General features: G+C 40.3%; 1 protein-coding gene across 3 annotated transcripts in view; it reads left to right on the top strand.

Moving 5' to 3' along the window:
* The window catches only part of DIPK1A (divergent protein kinase domain 1A), a 42,910-nt gene extending 20,657 nt beyond the window's left edge, over positions 1-22,253 (top strand). Inside the window, exons 2-6 of one of the 3 annotated variants that reach the window (XM_045028600.1) lie at positions 3,985-4,078; positions 12,270-12,404; positions 13,770-13,877; positions 16,071-16,247; positions 19,275-22,253. In XM_045028600.1, the coding sequence (XP_044884535.1) occupies positions 12,285-12,404; positions 13,770-13,877; positions 16,071-16,247; positions 19,275-20,087 (1,218 nt within the window). In that variant the 5' untranslated portion in view covers positions 3,985-4,078; positions 12,270-12,284 and the 3' untranslated portion in view covers positions 20,088-22,253. Of the gene's footprint in view, positions 1-3,975; positions 4,079-12,269; positions 12,405-13,769; positions 13,878-16,070; positions 16,248-19,274 lie in introns of those variants that run through there. The other 2 variants (XM_045028602.1, XM_045028599.1) reach the window with 2 other exon arrangements.
* Positions 22,254-22,906: the final 653 nt, after the last annotated feature.

Here is a 22,906-nt window from a genome sequence, read left to right as displayed (position 1 = left end):
TCTCCCTTTTATCCCCCCGCAGGTGCAAATGTTTCTATGCTCCCCCATCATCTCTGTTCCCGGAGATTTATTGCTGAGGCTAATGGGAGAGCTGGTGGAGCTGCAGGAAAGGCAACAAGAGCACAAACTGCTGCTGCATCCACTGTATAACCGCCTGCTGTCCTCCCCAAGTTCCATTTCCTCCTCACCCAGATGCCCAAGAACGCTGTGGGGGAGGCTCCAGGCACCCAGCCACTCCACTCCAGAGGATAGCCCAAGCAACAGAAAGCTGTCATTCAAACAGTTTTGATTTGTAGTTTGGCTACAATAAGCAATGTGGCCTTGTCCTTCCCTCCTCCCCTACCCTACGTGGGCTACCTTGTCAATTATTAATTTAAAAAAAAAAGTGAGAAAAAGAAAGAATGCATGGTTTTCAAAACAATTGTGACTTTATTTCATTTGCCAGCTGTGATTGAAGGAGGGAGGGTGGTTGGCTTACAGGGAATTAAAATCAACAAAGGGGGCAGGTTTGTATCAAGGAGAAATGCACACAACTGTCACACCATAGCCTGGCCAGTCATGAAACTGGTTTTCAAAGCTGATGCGCAGCGTGCCTAGCTGTGCTCTTCTAATCATCCTAGTGTCCGGCTGCTCCAAATTAGACACCAGGCAATTTGCCTCAACCTCCCAGCCTGCTGTAAATGTCTCCCCCTTATTCTCACAGATATTATGGAGCACACAGCAAGTAGCAATAACAGTGGGAATATTGGTTGTGCTGAGGTCTAACCTAGTCAGCAAACAGCGCCAGCGAGCTTTTAAATGTCCAAAGGCCCATTCTGCACTTGCTCAGCCTGTCGTTGAACTGCTTCTTACTACTGTCCAGGCTGCCTGTGTACAGCTTCATGAGCCATAGGAGCAAGGGGTAGGCTGGGTCCCCAAGGTTAACTATTGGCATATCAACATCTCCGACAGTAATTTTCTGGTAGGGAAGTAAGTCCCTTCTTGCAGCTGCTCGAACAGCCCTGCGTTCTTAAAGATGCAAGCTTCATGCACCTGTCCCAGCCATCCCACATTGATGTTGGTGAAACGTTCCTTGTGATCCACCAGTGCTTGCAGCACCATTGAGAAGTACCCCTTGCAGTTTATGTACTGGTTGGCAAGGTGGTCCACTACCACGATAGGGATATGCGTTCCGTTTATTGCCCTGCCACAGTTAGGGAATCCCATTGCAGCAAAGCCATCCACTATGAGCTGCACATTTGCCAGAGTCCCTACCCTTGATATCAGCAGCTCTTTTATTGCATGGGCTACTTGGATCACAGCAGCCTCCACACTCAATTTGCCCACTCCAAATTGATTCCCGACTGACCGGTAGCAGTCATGTGTTGTAAGCTTCCACAGGGCTATTGCCACTCGCTTCTCAACTGTCAGGGCAACGCTCATCTTGGTATTCCTGCACTTCAGGGTGGGGGAAAGTAACTCACAAAGTTCCAGGAGAGTGGCCTTACGCATGCGAAAGTTTTGCAGCCCCTGGGAATCATCTCATACCCGCAACACTATGCGGTCTCACCAGTCTGTGCTTGTTTGTCAGGCCCAGAATCGGCCTTCCACTGTATCAACCTACCCCACTGCCACCATGATGTCCCAATTGCCACATCCCGTGCTTTCAGAAACATCTGTGTCCATGTCCTCACAGTCGTCCTCGTGCTGGCGTCTCCTAGCCAGGTTCTGCACATACTGCAGTATAACATGCAAGGTGTTTACAATGCTCACAACAGCACTGGTGAGCTGAGCGGGCTGCATGCTTGACATTCTATGGCATCTGCACAGGTAACAAAGGGAAAAAAGCATGAAAGAATTGTATGCCGTTGCTTTCACAGAGGGAGGGGAGACTGACATCATGTACTGAAAACCACCCACGACAATCTTTTTGCCCTGTCAGGCATTGGGAGCTTAACCCAGAATTCCAATGGGCAGCGGAGACTGCAGGAACTGTGGGATAGCTACCCACAGTGCACCGCTCCATGAGTCCATGCTAGCCATGGTATTGAGGACGCACTCTGCTGACTTAATGCACTTAGTGGGACATAGACAATCGACTGTATAAAATCCCTTTCTAAAGATCGACTTCTATAAAATTGACCTAATTTCGTAGTGTAGACATACCCTTAGAAATCTCACATTGGTACCTTCTTTGCATTTTGTCAAATCTGCAGTGAAAGTGTTCTTAAAATGAACAACACGTGCTGGGTCATCATCCAAGACTGATGTAACATGAAATATATGGCAGAATGCTGGTAAAACAGAACAGGAGACATACAGTTCCCCCCCCAAGGAGTTCAGTCACACATTTAATTAATGCATTATTTTTTAATGAGCATGGTCAGCATGGAAGCATGTCCTCTGGAATGGTGGCCGAAGCATGAAGGGGCATATGAATGTTTAGAATATCTGGCATGTAAATACCTTGCAATGCCGGCTACAAAAGTGCCATGCGAATGTCTGGTCTCACTTTCAGGTAACGTAAATAAGCAGCATTATCTCCCGTAAATGTAAACAAACTTGTTTGTCTTAGCAGTTGGTTGAACAAGAAGTAGGACTGAATGAATTTGTAGGCTCTAAAGTTTTACAGTTTTGTTTTTGAGTGCAGTTATGTAACAAAATCTACATTTGTGAGTTGCACTTTCACAATAAAGAGATTGCACTACAGTACTTGTATGAGGTGAATTGAAAAATACTATTTTTTATAATTTTTACAGTGCAAATATTTGTAATAAAAACATCAAAAATAAAGTGAGTACTGTATACTTTGTATTCTGTGTTGTAATTGAAGTCAATATATTTGACAATGTAGAAAAACATCCAAAATATTTAATAAATTTCAATTGGGATTTTATTGGTTTTTTGAGTTAATTGCGAGAGTTAACTGTGATTAATCAACAGCCCTAATTTTGACTTTATGATCCCCTTAAAGATACATACTATCATTCAGAGAATGTTTGGTACTCAAGTTTCTGCAATGTCACTTCTTTATTCCTCTAGTAATTATTAAATTTCCCTTCTGTAGTTCCATGCTGTTAGATCTGACCTCTACTAAGTTAGGAGGAAAGCATTAAATTAGAACATGCCATCTTAAAATTGCTGTGTTTTTAAAATAATTCCATAAACTGTTCATAGAACATTAAGGTTGAATGAATAAATATCAGTAAACACCAAATTAAGATGCACGTGCAACTTTAGCAGTGGCCCCTTGTACTATTATATTTAGTTATATTATGTATTTGCATTGTTTTAATTACATTAGAGCATTATATCTAAAATAATATAGTATCTTACAACTTTTTTCTACAACCATGAGTAATTTCCTCTGGAACGAGTGAAGATACCCCTTTTCAATAAGGTCTACATATTTTTATGCCAAATTTCAATCCACAGCTAATTTGTGGATTTATGTGTGTGTTTTATTTTAATAGAAGTTGCAAGTATATTTTTATAATGGGAAAAGTGTGTATTACTTTTCTACCCTCCTAACTGTGCGAAAAAGGTCAACTGATTTTATTCATACTTTCCAAAATAATTCACCTCTGGGCAGAGCCCATGCTAGGAAATCTTCTTCAATTAGGTTGTTAGGCTGGTGACAGTTCTGCAAATTCAACTGAAGCCAATACTGCTCCCATTACAATAACATTGTATTGTAGTGAAGCATAGATCATTACTACCATCTAATTTGGTCTGAAGGTCAAAATCCCTCAAATGATTCTTTTGTGACACTTTGCTACATTTAGGATGCAGATGTTAAAATAATAACAAAAAGCATAGGTCCAAAGCTTTAAAAACCCAACTGTTTTTCCTAGCAGGGACTCTAGCCCCCAGGCTTAAAAAATTAAGCTAATGATTTAAAAATCAATAGTTTACTCCCAAATTAAATTTTATCATCAGTTCTAATGTGCATGAAGGTTAAGGAACTGGCTGTTCTGGAAACTGAAATCCTCTGTTTATTCACAGGTCAGATACGATGCAGGCAGCCAAAGTGTGAGCTTTCTTACACTGGCCCATTGCTGACCTGAGCCCTGATTTGGAGGGACCACCTTCTATAAGGGTAAGAGGCAATTCAGTCTCCTTACTACAGGTAGTTCTCTCCCAGGCCTTTCTCCATCAGAGATTTCTAATAGTAGTTTACTTTGAGTTTTGTATGTGATGAGCATTTACAGTGTTAATGACTCTTCTTGCTTAGAGAAAATATATGATCTGAACCAGGGGTAGGCAACCTATGGCACGCGAGCTGATTTTCAGTGGCACTCACACTGCCCGGGTCCTGGCCACCGATCCGGGGGGCTCTGCATTTTAATTTTAAAGGAAGCTTCTTAAACATTTTTAAAACCTTATTTACTTTACATACAACAATAGTTTAGTTATATACTATAGACTTATAGGAAGAGACCTTCTAAAAATGTTAAAATGTATTATTGGCACACGAAACTTTAAATTAGAGTGAATAAATGAAGACTCAGCACACCACTTCTGAAAGGTTGCCAACTCCTGATCTGAACCATAGACCCATGATACTATACCCCTTTATTTGGATTATAGAATTAAAATCTTTTCTGTATGGATAATTCCATTATGAAGTTTCTTGCACCTTCCGTTGAAGTGTCTGGTACACTGTCAGTGCTGTCTGCTCAACTAGATGGACTATTTTTCTGATTTGATAAGATAATTCTGGTGTTCCTATATAATTCTTCTGTTGTAAGTTGCAGTTTTCTCTAAATAGTTATTTGAGGAAGCAGAGAGGGATAGAAACTAGGTATAAGTAAAAGGAGCCTCGAGTATTCGAGTTGTTCTAGGCTACCTGAATCCTTAAAAGTCAGCTTTCCTTAGTAAGAGTTGATTTGGTTAATCTTATTTCATGTTCCTTTCCAAAATGTATATTAAAGGTGTGTAATATCTTGTTAAACTATAGGTTGAGCATTCACAGAACCCCAGAACAGTTTTTAAAAATTCCAGTAATCTTTTTCAAGCATCATAAGCAAAAATTTAAGTTCAGTTACTATAAACCATGGTACTTACCCTTTCATAGAAAATGTCACAGAAGCCAGTAGTTACAAATACTTTTGAAAAAGTGTTTATATTTTTTAACAACTGTGACTATTATTTCTAGGTAAATATTCTCTTTGTATTTAAAGGAAAACTGCACTCGTTTTATTCTCTCCAGTGTCAAAGTTAGACTCAGGACTCACAGTTTGTCAGACCACTCTGTTTTATTAGCACAGCACTCTGCTAACAACACCCAGATAATGTGAGCACCATGCAAGACATAAACTATCTTATTTATACAGATAAAAGGGCACGAACTTAACTCGATAACAAAGGAAGCAGAATCTGATAAGTTTACCTGGGCTAGACATTCATAGTTAATTTCCTTACTAACTTTTACCAATCTCCGGTTAATGTTTCACCATTAGCTTAAGTGAGCTCATTGTTTATGCCTTAATGTTTCTTTTCCTGACACCTGTATTTCAACATTTATTTCTGCTTAAAGGTACATACAGCATTTCTTTAATCCATTCTTATTTTTACAATATAATTCATTCTACTTTCACACCAACAATCTAAAAGTTTAAACGGTAAGAAATGATTCTCATAATAAAGCATGTTTCATGGGTGACCGTCTTGTTGAAGTGACTTAATTTGCAACACTGGCAGTTTAGGAACAAAAAACACAACTCTAAGCAAGTTTCAGAGTGTAACATTTCAAATAACTTAAAAATGAAATGTTTTGTAGAAACAAGTTTTGAGTGTTAAAATGTCATTAAAGCAGTCTGACAATTTTATTTAGTTTCTTACAGCAGTCTGTCACACAGGTGTTGTCACAAGTGACATTTCTTCCACAAGATGGCTACTTGGGCTCAGAGTTGCCAATTTATTTTTCCCAAATACACTTAATGTTTTATTCATGGCAAGTTATACTTCTTACTTCTTGGAAGACTCTAAGCGGAACAAATCTAAGCGGAATAGATAGGAAGACGTGGATATTAAAAATAAGAACGATACTTTCAAAACTTGATAGCAGAAGGTGAGAGGACAGACAGTGTTGTAATTCAAGTACTAGACTTCAGCCGCAGGAGGGGGATGGGGAGGGGGAGAGGAAGGGATGACCTGGCCCCTGTCTTTGCAGAGCTCATCTCTTCCCCCACCCTCCTGTGGCTGGAAGCAGCTCCCATCCCTTCCTGCCTGCACAGTGTTGAAAGGCAACTAATACCTCCTGTAAGCTGCTGCTGGCCACTGACATAACCCAGCCACCTCCTGTCTTTCTGCCCCTGCACCCCCCTGCCCCAGCTACAGTGCGGGCAGGAAGGGGTTAAGCCCTAAAGCTGAATTGTGCACCATGGCCCAGGGAATCTGACTGCAGGGGCTTCAGCAAACCTGGCCAGGGAGGTGGCTCAGCAGCAGAGGGTGCCTAGGGGACAGAGAAGTCCTGCTGTCCCTGTGGGCAGGGGAAGAGGGTGCTAAACCATTGCCTCGGGGCTGCTGTGGAGCCTGCAGGTTCAGGGCATGAACAGGCTGGAAATCTCACACACCCCCCATCCCCACTACTCCAGAGCTTAGCTGAAGGGCAGAGAGGCACCCTGTGTCAGCACTGTGTGGGGCTCTGACTTCTCCTGGCCAGCACCCCGTGCCAGAGTGTTTTGGGCTTCCCTGGGGCACTGGCCCAGGCCCAGGCAGAGGCAGTGGTGGAAGGAAGGAGCCTGCCAGTGAGCTGAGCACTCCAACCAGGGGTTGGTTCTCCACACAGCACTGGCAGTAGGATGCCGGGGGAGATATGGAGGAGCAGCAGGAATGTGTGTGTGTGTGTGAGTATGACGGGGCAAAGCAGGGAGCAGACAGTGAGAGGGGGAGCACATAAATGGTGGACAGTAAAGGTGACACGTAACCAGCCACTGCCTAGTGCCTGCCCTCACTTACTGGCTGCCACAGCATGCAGTCAGTGCTGATCAGAAATGGGACAGGGAGTGAGGCCCTGCTGGCTCAGAGCCAGCACGCAGCAGGGGCTGCACTGACGGAACAGCAGGGGAGCAGCTGGCCCTGCACACTGCATAGACTCATAGACTTTAAGGTCAGAAGGGACCATTATGATCATCTAGTCTGACCTCCTGCACAATGCAGGCCACAGAATCTCATCCACCCACTCTTGTAACAAACCCCTAACCTATGTCTGAGTTATTGAAGTCCTCAAATTGTGGTTTGAAGACCTCAAGCAAGTGACCCGTGCCCCATGCTGCAGAGGAAGGCGAAAAACCTCCAGGGCCTCTGCCAATCTGCCCTGGAGGAAAATTTCTTCCCGACCCCAAATATGGTGATCAGTTAAACCCTGAGCATGTGGCCAAGACTCACCAGCCAGCACCCAGGAAAGAATTCTCTGTAGTAACTCAGATCCCACCCCATCACAGACCACTGGGCATACTTACCTGCTGATAATCAAAGATCAATTGCCAAATTAATTGCCAAAATTAGGCTATCCCATCATACCATCCCCTCCATAAACTTATCAAGCTTAGTCTTAAAGCCAGATATGTCTTTTTTCCCCACTACTCTCCTTGGAAGGCTGTTCCAGAACTTCACTCCTCTAATGGTTAGAAACCTTTATCTAATTTCAAGTCTAAACTTCCTAGTGTCCAGTTTATATCTGTTTGTTCTTGTGTCCACATTGGTACTAAGCTTAAATAATTCCTCTCCCTCCATAATATTTATCCCTCTGATATATCTGCAGCTTTGCCCTGCCACCAGCCTTGCACCTCAATTGTCAGCCGAGCCACTGGACCCTCCCACTCACCGCTGGTGGGCGGGTAGCTGGTGAGCAGGGATCCAGCCAGCAGCAGGACCCACCAGTACTGATGTGGAGGGGAGAGCGGAAACAGAAAATACGGGACAATTTGCCCATTTTTAAGAAAAAGTCAGGACACCTGTAGGAGGGCTTAAATACGGGACTGTCCCTTTAAAAACAGGATGTCTAACCCTACTTACGGACTTTGTTCAGTGGCAAAACTTAACTAAATTGATATTTAAATTGTTCTTATTAGTCTTCAGAGCTAACACGCAATTGAGATGAAAAGGAGCAGTATGTACTCAATATGTACTGAGTTTGTGGACTTGGGCAGACTTCACTTCATTGGTTTACACTAGGTTCACATTTTGAAGGTTTTCTTCACAACCGTAAGGGTTAGAGACTTACGTGTGTGTTAAAAATTTAAATCTTAGATTTGGAGGGGAAAATAGCAGCCACCACAGAAAAGTACCAAGTAACACTTGCCTTTGCAGAGGTATAAATGAATGTAGGAACAGAGTAAAGTAGTTTTTGTTTCTGCCCTAAATGCTGCCACAGAATATCTCCTACCTTGGTCACGATTCTGACCCTGCTTAGTTCCTCTTCAACAGGGGCGGCTCTAGCCATTGCGCTGCCCCAAGCGCGGGGGGCACTCTGCCGGTCGCCGGTCCTGCGGCTCTGGTAGACCTCCCGCAGACGTGCCTGCGGAGGGTCCGCTGGTCCCGCGGCTCCGGTGGACCTCTCGCAGGCGTGCCTGTGGATGCTCCACCGAAGCCGCGGGAGCAGCGGACCCTCCGCAGGCACGCTTGCGGGAGGTCTGCCGGAACTGCCTGCCGCCCTCCCGGCGACCGGCAGAGCGCCCCCCGTGGCGTGCCACCCCAAGCACACACTTGGCATGCTGGGGTCTGGAGCCGCCCCTGCTCTTCAAGTTCCCTTTACACCAGAGCCAGAGTAAGGCACTACAGGCCCAGGGTCCCCATTTTTAAAGTTGTGATCAGCTTTAATTTTTCATAGATTAGAAAAGAAAATCAAGCTTTCCTGCTTTTTCTATTTGCACTGGTTTCTTTATTTTGAATGAACTAGTCATTGAACGGAAGAGTGCTGAATAAATTGAAATGAAGGCAATATTTTGTCTGCCTTTGAGGAAGAGGCTACTGGTTTAGCACTGCAGCAAACTCTTGTTTCATGTGTGTAGCCAGTGACTTCTACCATTTCAGTAGTTTGGCTTTCTCTAATACCTCAGTAGCAAACATGTACTACTTTAATTTAATTTAAATTACTTTAATAGATTATAATAAATTTAGGCCTTAACTTGGGTTGTTATAATTTCTAATTTAATTTTAAATGGGTTTATATTAAAAGAAACATATTTAATTTAAATTAAAAATTCTATTTAAATAAAAAAATATTTTTATTTAAAAAAATCATTGATTTTTATCCACCCTGTTTCTAGATCTTACAGTTGAAGAAAAGCTTATAAATGTTCAGACAGCCTGAAACAATAATTTCAAGAGGTGTGAACTGACAAATGCTAACAAATAGACACAAGAAAAACACACAAACAAAAACAAAAAACCCATCCTAAACCAAAACTGTGGAACAAATAAGACACATTCTATTCCACCACTCATTCCCTTTGCTTTGTGTTGCATCACATCCATTGTTTATATATGCTCTATTGAAAATAGGAGGTTGTTGGCAAAATAATCTTCCTTTTAATACTTGTTTCCAAGTATCTAGCAAGTAGAAATAAAACTAAATAGACCACTAATCAGAAGATACCTGGAAAACAAAAGTAATATGTCATGGCAATTTTTATTTTCCTTCAGGGAAAAGTGTGTTAGAATACAATTATGAAAGCTAATGATATTTAAAGTAAAATCAGTACTAAAAGCAGATGTTTTTTTTTAATGTTTATTAAAAAAAAAAAAAGATAATCTACTTTGTTTAAAAAAAAACAACAAGGAATCCGGTGGCACCTTACAGACTAACATTTATTTGGGCATAAGCTTTTGTGGGTGAAAAAACCCACTTCTTCAGATGCATGGAGTGAAAATTACAGATGCAGGGATTATATAATGATACATGAAGAGAAGGGAGTATCTCACAAGTGGAGAACCAGTGTACTTTGTTTAGACTTCCAGCAAATTCTCTCTTTATTCTCCTTTGTAAGATCACTTTTTAGATTGAAGTATGTTATGCTAAGATCAGTGGTGAGCTGGAGCTGGTTCCCACTGGTTCACAAGAACCGGTTGTTAAATTTAGAAGCTGGTGTAGAACCGGCTGTCAAAGGGGCGGGTGGGTGGGCAAACAACTCTGGTCCGTGGGCCACATCCGGCCCGCTGGACCGTCCTGTCTCCGGCCCCCTGAGCTCCCTGGGGAGGCTCCCCCAGCCCCTCCTCCGCTTCCCCCTTCCCCCGCAGAGCCACAGCGTGCCGCGCTGCCAGTGCTCTGGGCAGCTCTGCAGCTCCTGCCGCTTTGAGCGGCAAGTGGGGGGGGGGCTGCAAGCTCCAGCGGGCCGTGCGGCATCCTTACACGCTGCCCTGAGCAACATGGTAAGGGAGCTGGGCTGGGGCTGGGAGGAGGGGTTGGATAAGGCAGGGCCCGGGCAGGGAGCGGTTGGAGGGGGCAGAGGTTCTGGGGGGCGGTCAGGGGACGGGGAACGGAGGGGTTTGGGTAGGCATGAGTTCCGGGGGTCTCTCGGGGTGGTGGTGGATGGAGTTGGGGGACTCAGGAGACAGGGAGCGGGACGAGTTGGGTAGGGGGTGGGGCGGGGTTCTGGAGGGCAGTTAGGGTGGGGGGTCTCGGGAAGGGGTTGCCAGGGGACACGGAGTGGGGGGGGTTTATGGGTTGCTTGCGACCCTTGCGGGTTCTGTGGGGAGCAGTCGGGGGCAGGACATGGGTGGGGGTCGGAGTGGGGAGGACAGGCTGTTTTGGGAGGCACAGCCTTCCCTACCCAGCCCCTGATACAGTTTTGCAACCCTGACATGCAGGGCTGGCTTTAGGAAGTGCGGGGCCCGATTCAAAAAGTTTTGACGGTGCCCGGCAGGGATGACTAAAAAAAAAACACGTGGGGCTTGTACTCACTGGGCGGCACTCCGAGTCTTCGGCAGCACTTGGGTGGCGGGTCCTTCACTCGCTCCAGGTCTTCGGCAGCACTGAAGGACCTGCCACCAAAGTGCTGCCAAAGACCCGGTACGGAACCCTTTGTTAAGATTTTGGCAGCTCATCGCTGGCTAAGATGCTTAAACAATTTTGTATATTCTCTTTGAGTGGTTTAATTTAAAGACATTATCATTTACAGCAATCCAGTATTACAGAGCTCTCTCTCCTGGAATTGCTATCTCCAGCTGAAACTGGTATTCATATTTGGTGTGGGTGGATCTTTAAAGGCCTCTGGTTGTGATTTAAGAACAAGAACCTTCAGAAACAGAATCTTTTATGTACTTTACTACCTCTCATATCCATGCTTTTGCTTTCCCATCCCTCCTTTCCTTGCATGCCTGCCAAGTCTCACTGTTTCTCTATACAAAGCACAGATTTCATGTGGCTGAAGAAGAATGAACAGGCATTTTACATTTACGTAATCTGAATTCTCACTCTTTATGTTGCCAAGACTGGTCTCTGCTGTTCTGTTCTCTCCAACACTTTCTGTTGTTCCTGAGTGCAAAATCAGATCCTGAGCACTCCAGATTGTCAGGAATTAAAAACTAAATGGCCAAATGGCCAGATCAGCATCTATCCCTGCTTGTTTGTTTTTTTAAGCCGGACAGCAGCAACCCACCCTCAAACATTAAAAAGCCAAACAACCTTCCGTTGTCCAAAGGGATAACATGTAGCTGATGGGGTGGAAGCAGCCAGAAAATGAAAATATGGCAATGTAGAAGACAGTTGGAGATCAGAATAGTACATGGAACTTCCCATCACCCTCCTTTGAATTCCACTAATTAGCCACATAATGGAAAGTGTTCAAACACATGGGAATTATTTCCTTCTACACCACCACCCTCCATATACTGATGATTTCATATTTATTTTTCATCTGGATTAGGTTATATCTTTCATTAGTTTCTGCTTTGTTGGAACTGATTTTCCAGAAGTAGCGCTTCTAAGTGACTGACAATAAATGCTTCTTCCGGCTGGATTGGCATAGGTGGAAATAGTAGAAATTTGGCAGTTTCAATTTTTTTACAATTTGGTAAACTTTTACCAACCCTCCCTTTGGTCTCATTTTTCCAATTTCTATGATCAGAGTCCTTCTTTTTCCCCTATAGCTGGCATCCCGCACCAGTTCTGTTTGATCCTGGAACTTAGTGTTCTAAAAGGATACTACACATTAACAAAAAAGATGACTGGATTTTATATAGAGTTTTTGTAAAGACTGAATGGCAAATCATGTTAGGGCAATGGAAGCAGTTCAGTCTATTCCTGAATTAATTAGCTTCATGTTTTTCTTTTATATCTTCAGGTTCGCTTCTCATATATGCGAATGAAGTATCTCTTCATCTCTTGGCTAGTAGTATTTATTGGCAGCTGGATTATATATGTTGAGTACTCCACTTACACAGAGCTATGCAGAGGTCATGACTGTAAGAAAATAATAGTAAGTATATTTGTATGTCCTGTTTGTTAAGCTTTTTTATCGTCTATGGATCTACTTTTGAATTATTCAGTAGTTACCATCAATAAGTAATATTTACTATTACGTTATGCAAATACAATAATCCTAATTTCAGTTACCTACAGCTAAACCCAATTATTTTTGTACTTTATTTTCTCATTGATTAATGGCTCAGTTGTAAACTGCCATGTGATCAAATTCACTTTGTGACAGTTTTGTTGTGGGAGAATCAAATATAATTGACATACTAATTTTAAGTTAGTGATTTCCCCCTGCCTTTGTTTAACTCCTTCTGATGAGTTAAAAATGATGCATGCTGCTAGAGTACCCACAAGATACTCAGGTAGAATCTCTCTCTTATAAGAGAGAAGCAGCTGGCAGTGTGTTCTCCACAGGGGCCCTGTAGATTTGAAACTTTCTCCTTCACAGTCCAAAATAATTTTAGTTTATTGGCTTTTTAGGGCATGCTGTCCATTTGTTTTCCCTGGCTGCAAGGGATCGGGAGGACTTTGGTGAATGATTGTAAAGATCTTAAATATGTTTTTGTTTGCTTGTCTATTATACCTTAATTATTAGACAAAGGGGGGTTGCTAAAATAATCTAATCATATACTTGTATTTTTAAAAGGTGTTGGAGTACCTACACCAAAGCATAGACATCTTTACTGAAAGAATGTATAGATTAAAAGAAATAATACTGTGAACTCAGTGGCAGGCTGTTCCTTTTTCTATTATTTCAGAATGGTGAAATCTGAGGATTCCATGTTGAAGTAGAAATACATATTAGCAGCCCCCCATGTAAAAGCAGAGATAAATGCTAGCAGATGCATTAACAAGTTTGAGGCATTAGCTGTCATTGTGCTTCTTACCTCCCTCAACGCCCCCCCCCCCCCGCAAAAAAAAAAAAGGCATCTTCTGGCACCATCTAATATGTAGTTTTGTTTGTTTCCTGTTTTCGGTAAGTCTCTTCCGATCAAGAGTAAAAGCTCCCTGTCTGTCTCCCAGTTTGAATCATTGACCCAGTAAGGCCCTGATCTTGCAGACTGCTCCATGCAGGTAGACCCCTGTGCCTGCGCAGAGCCCCATTAGCTTCAACATTCTGCTGTATTCTATTCTATATAGCGTCCTCATGCAGATGCAGGAGGTTCACCTCTGCAGAGCAACTTGCAGAATTGGGGTGTATCAGAATATTTTTTTGTACCCCAGACACATTTCAGAGTTTCTACAGCTTTTTCCCCACTCATTTTACAGGACAAAAGCATAGATATTGGAAAAGCCAACAGGTGTATTATTTCCTCTTTCTATTCTTCAGTTCTTTCTAGAAACTATTTTCCTCTTTGTCTTTCAGTGTGATAAATATAAGACTGGAATTATTGATGGATCAGCATGTAGTAGTCTTTGCGCTAAAGAAACTCTGTATTTTGGAAAATGTTTGTCAACAAAACCCAATAACCAGGTATGACTTTATTTATATGAGCTAATTATATGATTCTTTATCTAAACTGGGTTTGGGGTTTGTTTGGATTTTGCAGAATATTAAACAGGCCTTATTGTAAAATGACTTGACTTCAGTTAAATTTTACTTATTTAAAGTTTTGCTCACTGAGATATTCAAGGGATGAGAATTTTAAACTAGGGATCCTGTTGGCACAGCATTTATAATCCCATTCTAAAAGCGAGAAATCTGAGCTGTCAACCAATATAGAACACTGTCTTAGAAACAGCAGACAACAATTCAGAATAATGTTTGATTCCATTTTACAAGGATCATACTTATCTGAATTTTGTATTTAATTCACATTTCTGTTTCCATGAAATAGGATGTTTGCCACTCAATCATTTTTAACTCTAGGCATTTTAAATCCAGTATCCTCGGTTCAGCAAATCTGTGATAAATTGGGTATTGGGGGAAATGAGGACAGAGATTTACCTTTTACAGTGATTTAGATAAATACTAATGTCCAATAAATGTATAGATGTGGTATTTCTTAGTGTATTTGATGATTTGGCATATCATATTATACAGATGTGTATGTATGCTTTAAGTAATACTGTCTAACACTCTACTTCTCTAATTTTACAAACGCCACTTTTAAAATACTGAAACTTTAAATGTACAATAAAGCTATACTTGGTGTGGACCCTGCACTAGAACAGCTATGAAATTCCATTTCATAATCCCAACTTTATATATATAAAATGATGGGGTCTAAATTAGCTGGTACCACTCAAGAAAGAGATCTTGGAGACATTGTGGCTAGTTCTCTGAAAACATCCACTCAATGTGCCACGGCAGTGAAAAAAGCAAACAGAATGCTGGGAATAATTAAGAAAGGGATAGATAATAGGACAAAAAATATCATGTTGCCTTTATATAAATCCATGGTACCACCCATATCTTGAATACTATGTGCAGATGTGGTCATCCCATCACAAAAATTATATATTGGAATTGGAAAAGGTTCAGAAAAGGGCAACAAAAATTATTAGGGGTATGGAACAGCTTCTGTATGAGGAGAGAGTAATAAGACTGGGACTTTTCAGCTTGGAAAAGAGACGGCTAAGGGGAGATATGATTGAGGTCTATAAAATCATGACTGGTGTAGAGAAAGTAGAAGGAACCTTAAGAAAGTGTTTTGTTTACTGCTTCTCATAACACAAGAACTAGGGATCACCAAATGAAATTAATAGGCAGCAGGTTTAAAACAAATAAAAGGAAGTATTTCTTCACACAACGCACAGTCAACCTGTGGAACTCCTTGCCAGAGTATGTTGTGAAGGCCAAGACCATAACAGGGTTCAAAACAGAACTAGATACAGACGTCCCCCGGGTTACACAAACCCGACTTACGAAAATCTGCACTTATGGAAAAATTTCCATAAGCTAGAAAATGGGAGGTCCTTTTTTTTTTTTGTAATGGTCAGGTATACGTTTCCGACTTACGCAAATTTCGAGTTACGCAAGGCGTTCCAGAACGGAAAACTTGCGTAAATTGGGGATTGTCTGTAAATACATGGAGGATAGGTCCATCGATGGCTATTAGCCAGTATGGGCAGGAATGGTGTCCCTAGCCTTTGTTTGCCAGGAGCTGGGAATGAACGACGGGATGGAATACTTGATGATTACCTGTTTTGTTCATTCCCTCTGGGGTACCTGGCACTGGCCACTGTGGGAAGACAGAATACTGGGCTAGATGGACCTTTGGTCTGACCCATTAGGGCCATTCTTATGTTCTTACGTTCATTACACGGTCACTTCCAAAATAGCTGACACTCCAGATCCATTAAAGGTTTTTACAGAGTGCCCATGTTCCAGTACAGTGTGCTTCCTCTCTCCCATCCTGCATCACCAAACCAAAATAAATGCCTCTTATCAGCCTTAACGGAGAAGGTGCTGATGCCATTGTATAAAGCATGCTTTTATGAAGCATGGACATGTTGCTCTTTAAAATCATATTTGGATACAGTGGTCTCTCTTAAATATCTTTTAAAGTGGCACATTGTACAGGGAGCTGCCACTACCAGTCTGAATGCTGGCTCCTTGCAGTTTCCATGAGCAAACCCAGCATTCTGACTCAGGACAGTAGAAGACAGGAGAGCTTTTGAGGAAATTTTAATGTAACTATCTCATTGCCTTTTCTCTGCATAGATGTATTTAGGAATCTGGGGTAATCTACAAGGTGTCATAAAATGCCAGATGGAAGAAACTATTCATCTTGATCTTGGAACTGAACTGGAACCAAGAAAAGAAATAGTTCTGTTTGATAAACCAACTAGAGGAACTACTGTTCAGAAATTCAAAGAAATGGTATATGGTCTTTTTAAAGTAAGTATATGTCAAAGAAGAGAAAATGAGCATAGATGCTCATTCTCACCATATTTATTTGTTATTAAAAAAAAATTTTTTTTTTGCCTGACTCTCTTTATTGTCTGTTCGTTTGTTTTCAGCAGGAAGAGTACACAAATTAAATGTAAAGTCAAAACCTACTAAGTTGCAATTCCAGTTACATTAGGGATGACCTTCTATTGTAGCTTTGAGAACCATTTTCATATTTTTTCATTTTAAGAATCTACTGTGATTGTGGAAAAACTCAATTATGTTCTAGGCTACAGTGGTTGCTGGTGAGTAGATCAGATAAGCCTGAAAAATTTTAGATCCAGAGTTACATGTTAGAGACAATCATGTGTAATTTAAAAGAAAAACAAAAATAGAGGGGTAGAGGTGGCAGGATAGTTATTGGAATGAAAGCTAGCATGCAACTTTTACATATTTAAGGCTTGAACCTGTTTTTGGCCCTTATATAGGTATCTCTTTTTCTGTACCATACTAAAAACTATTCTATCCTACTAAGTAGTCTACAGCCCAGTTTTCCCAGTATAGAAGCATTGATCTAAGGATATGTTTACACTGAGGGTTTTCTGAACTTCTCCCTCCATTACTCTATCACTTGTGCAGCTCCAGTAGTGATAGCAACTGTGGCAGTGTGAGTTTAAAAACCAAACAGAAAACCTGACAGCTGATCTACAAGTGTCACGTACCCCTGCTCAAAGCAGGTCTATGCAACATGATTGTAAGAATGTTGGTGACAGATTTACACTAGTGCTTTCCCCTATAATTAACACTGGTGGAGCTGCAGAGATGCTAGTAATTTCAGGACAATATCAGAAAATGTTCAGTGTAGACAAGAACTCGAAAAAATGTCCTATCTGTACTGGTCATAGATGGGTGTAGTGCAGTTTTGATTCCAGAAAAGACAGGACTTCCCTATTCAAAAGCGCAGCAGCAGTCCTGCTGGTTTGTTAAACCAATGAAATAAAAGTTATTATAGTAAGTGACAGAACTAAGAATGAAAGTACATTTATTAGTATAAGAGTAGTACTAAGAGATATTAAAAACATATTTATGACTGGCTAGAAATGATTGTATTCCTTGTTGTAATCTCTAGTCACTATTGCAAGATCCAAGCTTTAATCAGATGAATTATAATAATCAGAGCTTGTTTTACTATGAAATGTTGTTTGAACTCTCAAAACTTTTATAGCAAAAGAACCACAAAATGTTTTTATTACAAGTAGGGTTGTCAAGCGATTAAAAAATTTAATCGTGATTAATCACACAATTAAAAAAATTAATTGCGATTAATCGCACTGTTAATAATAGAATACCATTTATTTAAATATTTTTGGATGTTTTCTACATTTTCAAATATATTGATTTCTATTACAACACAGAATACAAAGTGTACAGTGCTCACTTTATATTTATTTTTATTACAAATATTTTCACTGTAAAAAACAAAAGAAATGGTATATTTCAATTCACCTAATACAAGTATTGTAGTGCAATATCTTTATAATGAAAGTTGAACTTATCAATGGAGAATTGTGTACAAAAAATAACTGCATTCCAAAATAAAACAATGTAAAACTTTAGAACCTACAAGTCCACTCAGTCCTACTTCAGCCAATCGCTCAGACAACAAAGTTTGGTTACAACTTGCAGGAGATAATGCTGCCCACATCTTGTTTATAGTGTCACCTGAAAGTGAGAACAGGCATTTGCATGGCACTGTTGTATCTGGATATTGCAAGATATTTACGTGCCAGATGCACTAAAGATTCATATACCTCTTCATGCTTCAACCACCATTCCAGAAGACATGCGTCCATGCTGATGACGGGTTCCACTTGATAATGATCCAAAGCAGAGCAACCGATGCTTGTTCATTTTCATCATCTGAGTCAAATGCCACCAGCAGAAGGTTGATTTTCTTTTTTGGTGGTTCGGGTTCTGTAGTTTCCGCATCAAGAGTTTTGCTCTTTTAAGACATCAGAAAGCATGCTGCACGCCTCATCCCTCTCAGATTTTGGAAGGCAGTTCAGATTTTTAAACCTTGGGTCAAGTGCTGTATCTATCCTTAGAAATCTCACATTGGTACGTTCTTTGCGTTTTGTCAGATTTGCTGTGAAAGTGTTCTTAAAATGAATATGTGCTGGGTCATCATTCAAGACTGCTATAACATGAAATATATGTCAGAATGTGGGTAAAACAGAACAGGAGACATACAACTCTCCCCCAATAAGCAATTGGCTGAACAAGAAGTAGGATTGAGTAGACTCAGAAGTAGGACTGAAGGCTCTAAAGTTTTACATTGTTTTGTTTTTGAGTGCAGTTATGTAACCAAAAAAAATCTATATTTGTAAGTTACACTTTCACAAGAGAGTGCACTACAGTACTTGTATGAGGTGAATTGAAAAATTCTATTTTATAATTTTTTACAGTGCAAATATTTGTAACCAAAAATAATAATATAAAGTGAGCACTGTACACTTTGTATTCTGTGTTGTAATAGAAATCAATATATTTGAAAATGTAGAAAAACATCCAAAAATATTTATTAAATTTCAATTGGTCATCTATTATTTAACAGTATGATTAATTGTGATTAATTTTTTTAATCACATTTAATTTTTTTAATCGCATGAGTTAACTGTGATTAATCAACAGCTCTAATTACACAATACCTAACATAATTTATTAAAGACTCTTTTACTGAGGACAAGGTGCAAATTTTTAGGATTTGAAAAGGAAGAAAACACATACTTTCATTGCACCATACACATGAAAGGAACACTCAGTATATAGTCCTAAAAAGTATTGTGTATGTATCATTACTGAAACCAGAAAAAACAGAGCATGACCATAGACACTGCTGTAGGTTCCACATGCAGCGGAGTAGAATGGGTAAAATACTTCATTGAATATAAAAACACAGGACAGGTAATCAGTTTAACAGTTTTTAGAAGAAAAATGTATATGGAATTAAATATATATATATTTGTTTTTTTCTAGCAAAAGTTGGGTGAACAGGGAAATCTTTCTGAACTGGTTAATCTCATCCTGTCAGTTGCTGATGGAAACAAAGATGGTCGAGTTTCCTTACCAGAAGCAAAGTCAGCATGGGCTCTTCTGCAGCTAAATGAGTTTCTGCTTATGGTGATCCTCCAGGATAAAGAACACACCCCAAAATTGATGGGTTTTTGTGGAGATCTCTATGTGATGGAAAGAGTTGAATATACCTCTCTCTATGGAATAAGCCTTCCATGGATCTTAGAACTTTTCATTCCCTCTAGTTTCAGAAGAAGCATGGACCAGTGGTTTACTCCATCATGGCCTAGAAAGGCAAAAATAGCTATAGGGCTTTTAGAATTTGTGGAAGACATTTTCCATGGACCTTATGGGAATTTTCTTATGTGTGATACCAGTGCCAAAAACTTGGGTTATAATGATAAATATGACTTGAAAATGGTGGACATGAGAAAAATTGTGCCAGAAATTAATTTGAAGGAATTACTTAAAGATCGTCACTGTGAGTCTGACTTGGACTGTGTTTATGGTACAGACTGTAGAACTCTATGCGACCAAAGTAAAATGAAATGTACCACAGAAATAATTCAGCCCAACTTGGCAAAAACATGCCAGTTACTAAAAGACTATCTGCTTCGCGGTGCTCCGTCAGAAATACGCGAAGAGTTAGAGAAACAACTGTATTCTTGTATTGCCCTTAAAGTCACAGCAAACCAGATGGAAATGGAGCATTCTTTAATACTAAACAACTTAAAAACTTTATTGTGGAAGAAAATATCCCATACAAATGATTCTTAGTATCTTTAACCACAGAAGAAAACATTGTTGCCAGTATAGGAGATTTACCACTTTTTATCAAGTGCATCTTTGGCATTTTAAAAATATTTCTTCTTAGCTCAGAATTCATTAACTTTCCTAACTCTTACTCCAGCAAACACTGCTACTATAGTGCTTCTCAGAGAGAGAATGTGCCACTTAATGAATTGTCTGGCACAAGTTACAAGAGCCTTGTGGTTAGAATGCTCCATCATGGAAATAAACCACGTGCTTGCTCTCCCCTTGCACTTTGGCAGTAGACCCTAAACTGGGGTCTCCTGCTGTCAATATTCACTGTGCTATCATATTGACTAATTTAACTTTTTTTAATGCTGTGACTAGCATCATTCATTTGTAAATATCCACTGAGAATTATTTTTTTCCAAATAGTGTTACAAATGCTAGCCAAAAGACCCCCATTAGAAATAATGTGCTTGAGTCCAAGAGACTCTTTTGAATGAACTGAACATTTAGAGGATGAAGTTTACTAATAACTTAGCATAGCAAAATTTGCACAATGGAAAATTTTTAAATTGCTAAACTCAGTGTGACAATTAAAATGTATTCCAGAAAACTGGGTATTTTAGTATGAGAGATTTTTAGTTAGATTTTGTTTGCATACACCTTTTTACCTCATACTTACATATATCTTGAATGTTACATTAGCTGAAAGTTCTTAATTAAAGGTCCTGGTACAACATGCCATGTTGGGAGCTAAGAATTTAAAATATGTATTATATATTTAAAAAGTTGCATATACTAGAGCAACAATATACCGTTACACAATGGGGAAACAGAGAAACTACAAAGCCAGAGCCTTGAAATGTCAGTAAGATATAAGGAAAGTTAAGCAGTAGCCGGTTTTGAAGCCAGGGATTTTGTGGATTAGGTGATTCTAAAAGGGTTGGGAGTTAAAGAACTTTAATAGTTTTGGTAGCTGCAGTGTTGTAGCCTTTATAATGGAGATCCTCATAGTAAAGGTTTAGAGTCCTTGTTTGACTTAAGTGAAGTATCTAACAAACTACATTTCTAACACTGATGTAGTCTAAACATTTGATTTTGTAGCTAAGGCTGTGTGGCAAGATGTCTTGAATTTACTCTCTCCTTGTTTACTTTAACAAATGTCTAAATTATAGCTAGGCCTAAGCCATGGGACAGAATCTAGATCCTGATCTGGATTTCCCTAAATTTTGGAAGTGTTCAGATATGGAGTTTTTTGTTTGGGACATCTTTACCCTAAGCACTAAATCAATAATTAGTTTATTATTGGAAATATTCTCCTTGGCATGTTCTTGTTTAAATTTTTGCAGGGTGCTAAGTTTATTCTCTGCAGCTCTGAAGCAGAGTGAATACTAGACTTAAGTTATTTCCCTCATGATCTATCTCATCTTAACTCCCATTTGTCCACATTCCACTGTTCTTGACTGCTCAGGAGTGACTCAAGTCACAAATGAGACTTTGCAGAACTCTGTATGTAAAGCACTTGTGAACACTATGCTTGTATTCACCCATTACAAACCCTTCGTAAGCACTTCATTCACTTCTACCTTTTGTTCAAGGGAGATGAGGAAAAAAACTTTTATTTAAAAAGTACTATTTAAAGTGTTAATTCTTTTAATTGCTTTGCAGGCCTTTTATGTTAAACATGTTTCCTAAATGATTTTTAGTATCTGGATTCAACAAAATTCTTGTTCATGAAGGCATATAACAAACATACTTAGAGAAGGTAAAATCATCTATCTTCCCTCTGTGTATACTGGGGGAAGTATTAATTCTCTTGGTTTAGGTGTGGTTTTGCTTTTTTGTAAATATTCAGTTGTTTGACTCTTGCACCATGTCTACCATTCTGCTGTCTCCTTAAAGTTGACTGATCTGCCCTCCAAGAGGAGGTGCTAATATATCTGCAACTAGTAAAGAAACCAAACATTAAGTATATCATTTTCTTACCAGATAAATCTGAATGTGAATAATATGATGGCCATTAGGCATTGAAACTATTGAACAAAATAGTGTGACTATTTTAAATGTTTTTTGGATAACTGGAAACTTGTCAACAATGCAGTTTATTGTACATTTTGATTGCTACTGCACCACCTTCAGGAACTTTCATTTAGAGTTTTGTTTACAATAAATCAAAGGAATCCTTTCCCTCTTTTACAGCAATATTTTTTATAAAGTAACACTGGGTGTTTGAAAGACTCTTAAAAGGAAGGTTTTATCTTAAAATAACTTCAGATATCCAGCTTCAATTTGATTCTTATAGAAAAGAAGCAAGTCACTTAATCGTTAATGAGCTCATTACTGCTTACTGTATATACTCGATCATAAGCCGGTTCATTTATAAGCTGACCCCCCCACCCAAGATGGATAAGGAAAAATGGAAAAATTTTATTACCCGTTCATAAGCTGACCCTATAATTCAAGGGTCAGCAGACTTTGGCTCCCGGGCCATCAGGATAAGCTGTTGGTGGGCCGAGAGTTTGTTTACCTTGAGCGTCTGCAGGCACTGAGGTAAACCTAAGTAAACAAAGTGTCCTGGCGCACCAGCTGCTTACCCTGACAGGCTGGGACAGCAACTGGTGGGGAAATTTGGGGGGTGGGAGAGAAGCTGGGAGTCAGGGAAGTAACCCCTGTGACCACCCCCCACATGACCCCACCCCTAGCCCAGGACCCCCACACTCTCTCCATCCCATCCCTTCCCACCTTAGCTGGGGAGGGCCAAGGAAGGATGGCTCTGGCCTGGCTAGAGCTGCTCCAGCAGGCTGGGCAGTGCTGCCCACAGCCTGCTCTGGGGGGAGGGG

Source organism: Mauremys mutica, chromosome 8, assembly GCF_020497125.1.
Source record: "Mauremys mutica isolate MM-2020 ecotype Southern chromosome 8, ASM2049712v1, whole genome shotgun sequence".
NCBI lineage: Eukaryota > Metazoa > Chordata > Testudines > Geoemydidae > Mauremys > Mauremys mutica.
Note: the sequence above shows the minus strand (reverse complement) of the source record. Positions and strands in the feature narration are given on the sequence as shown.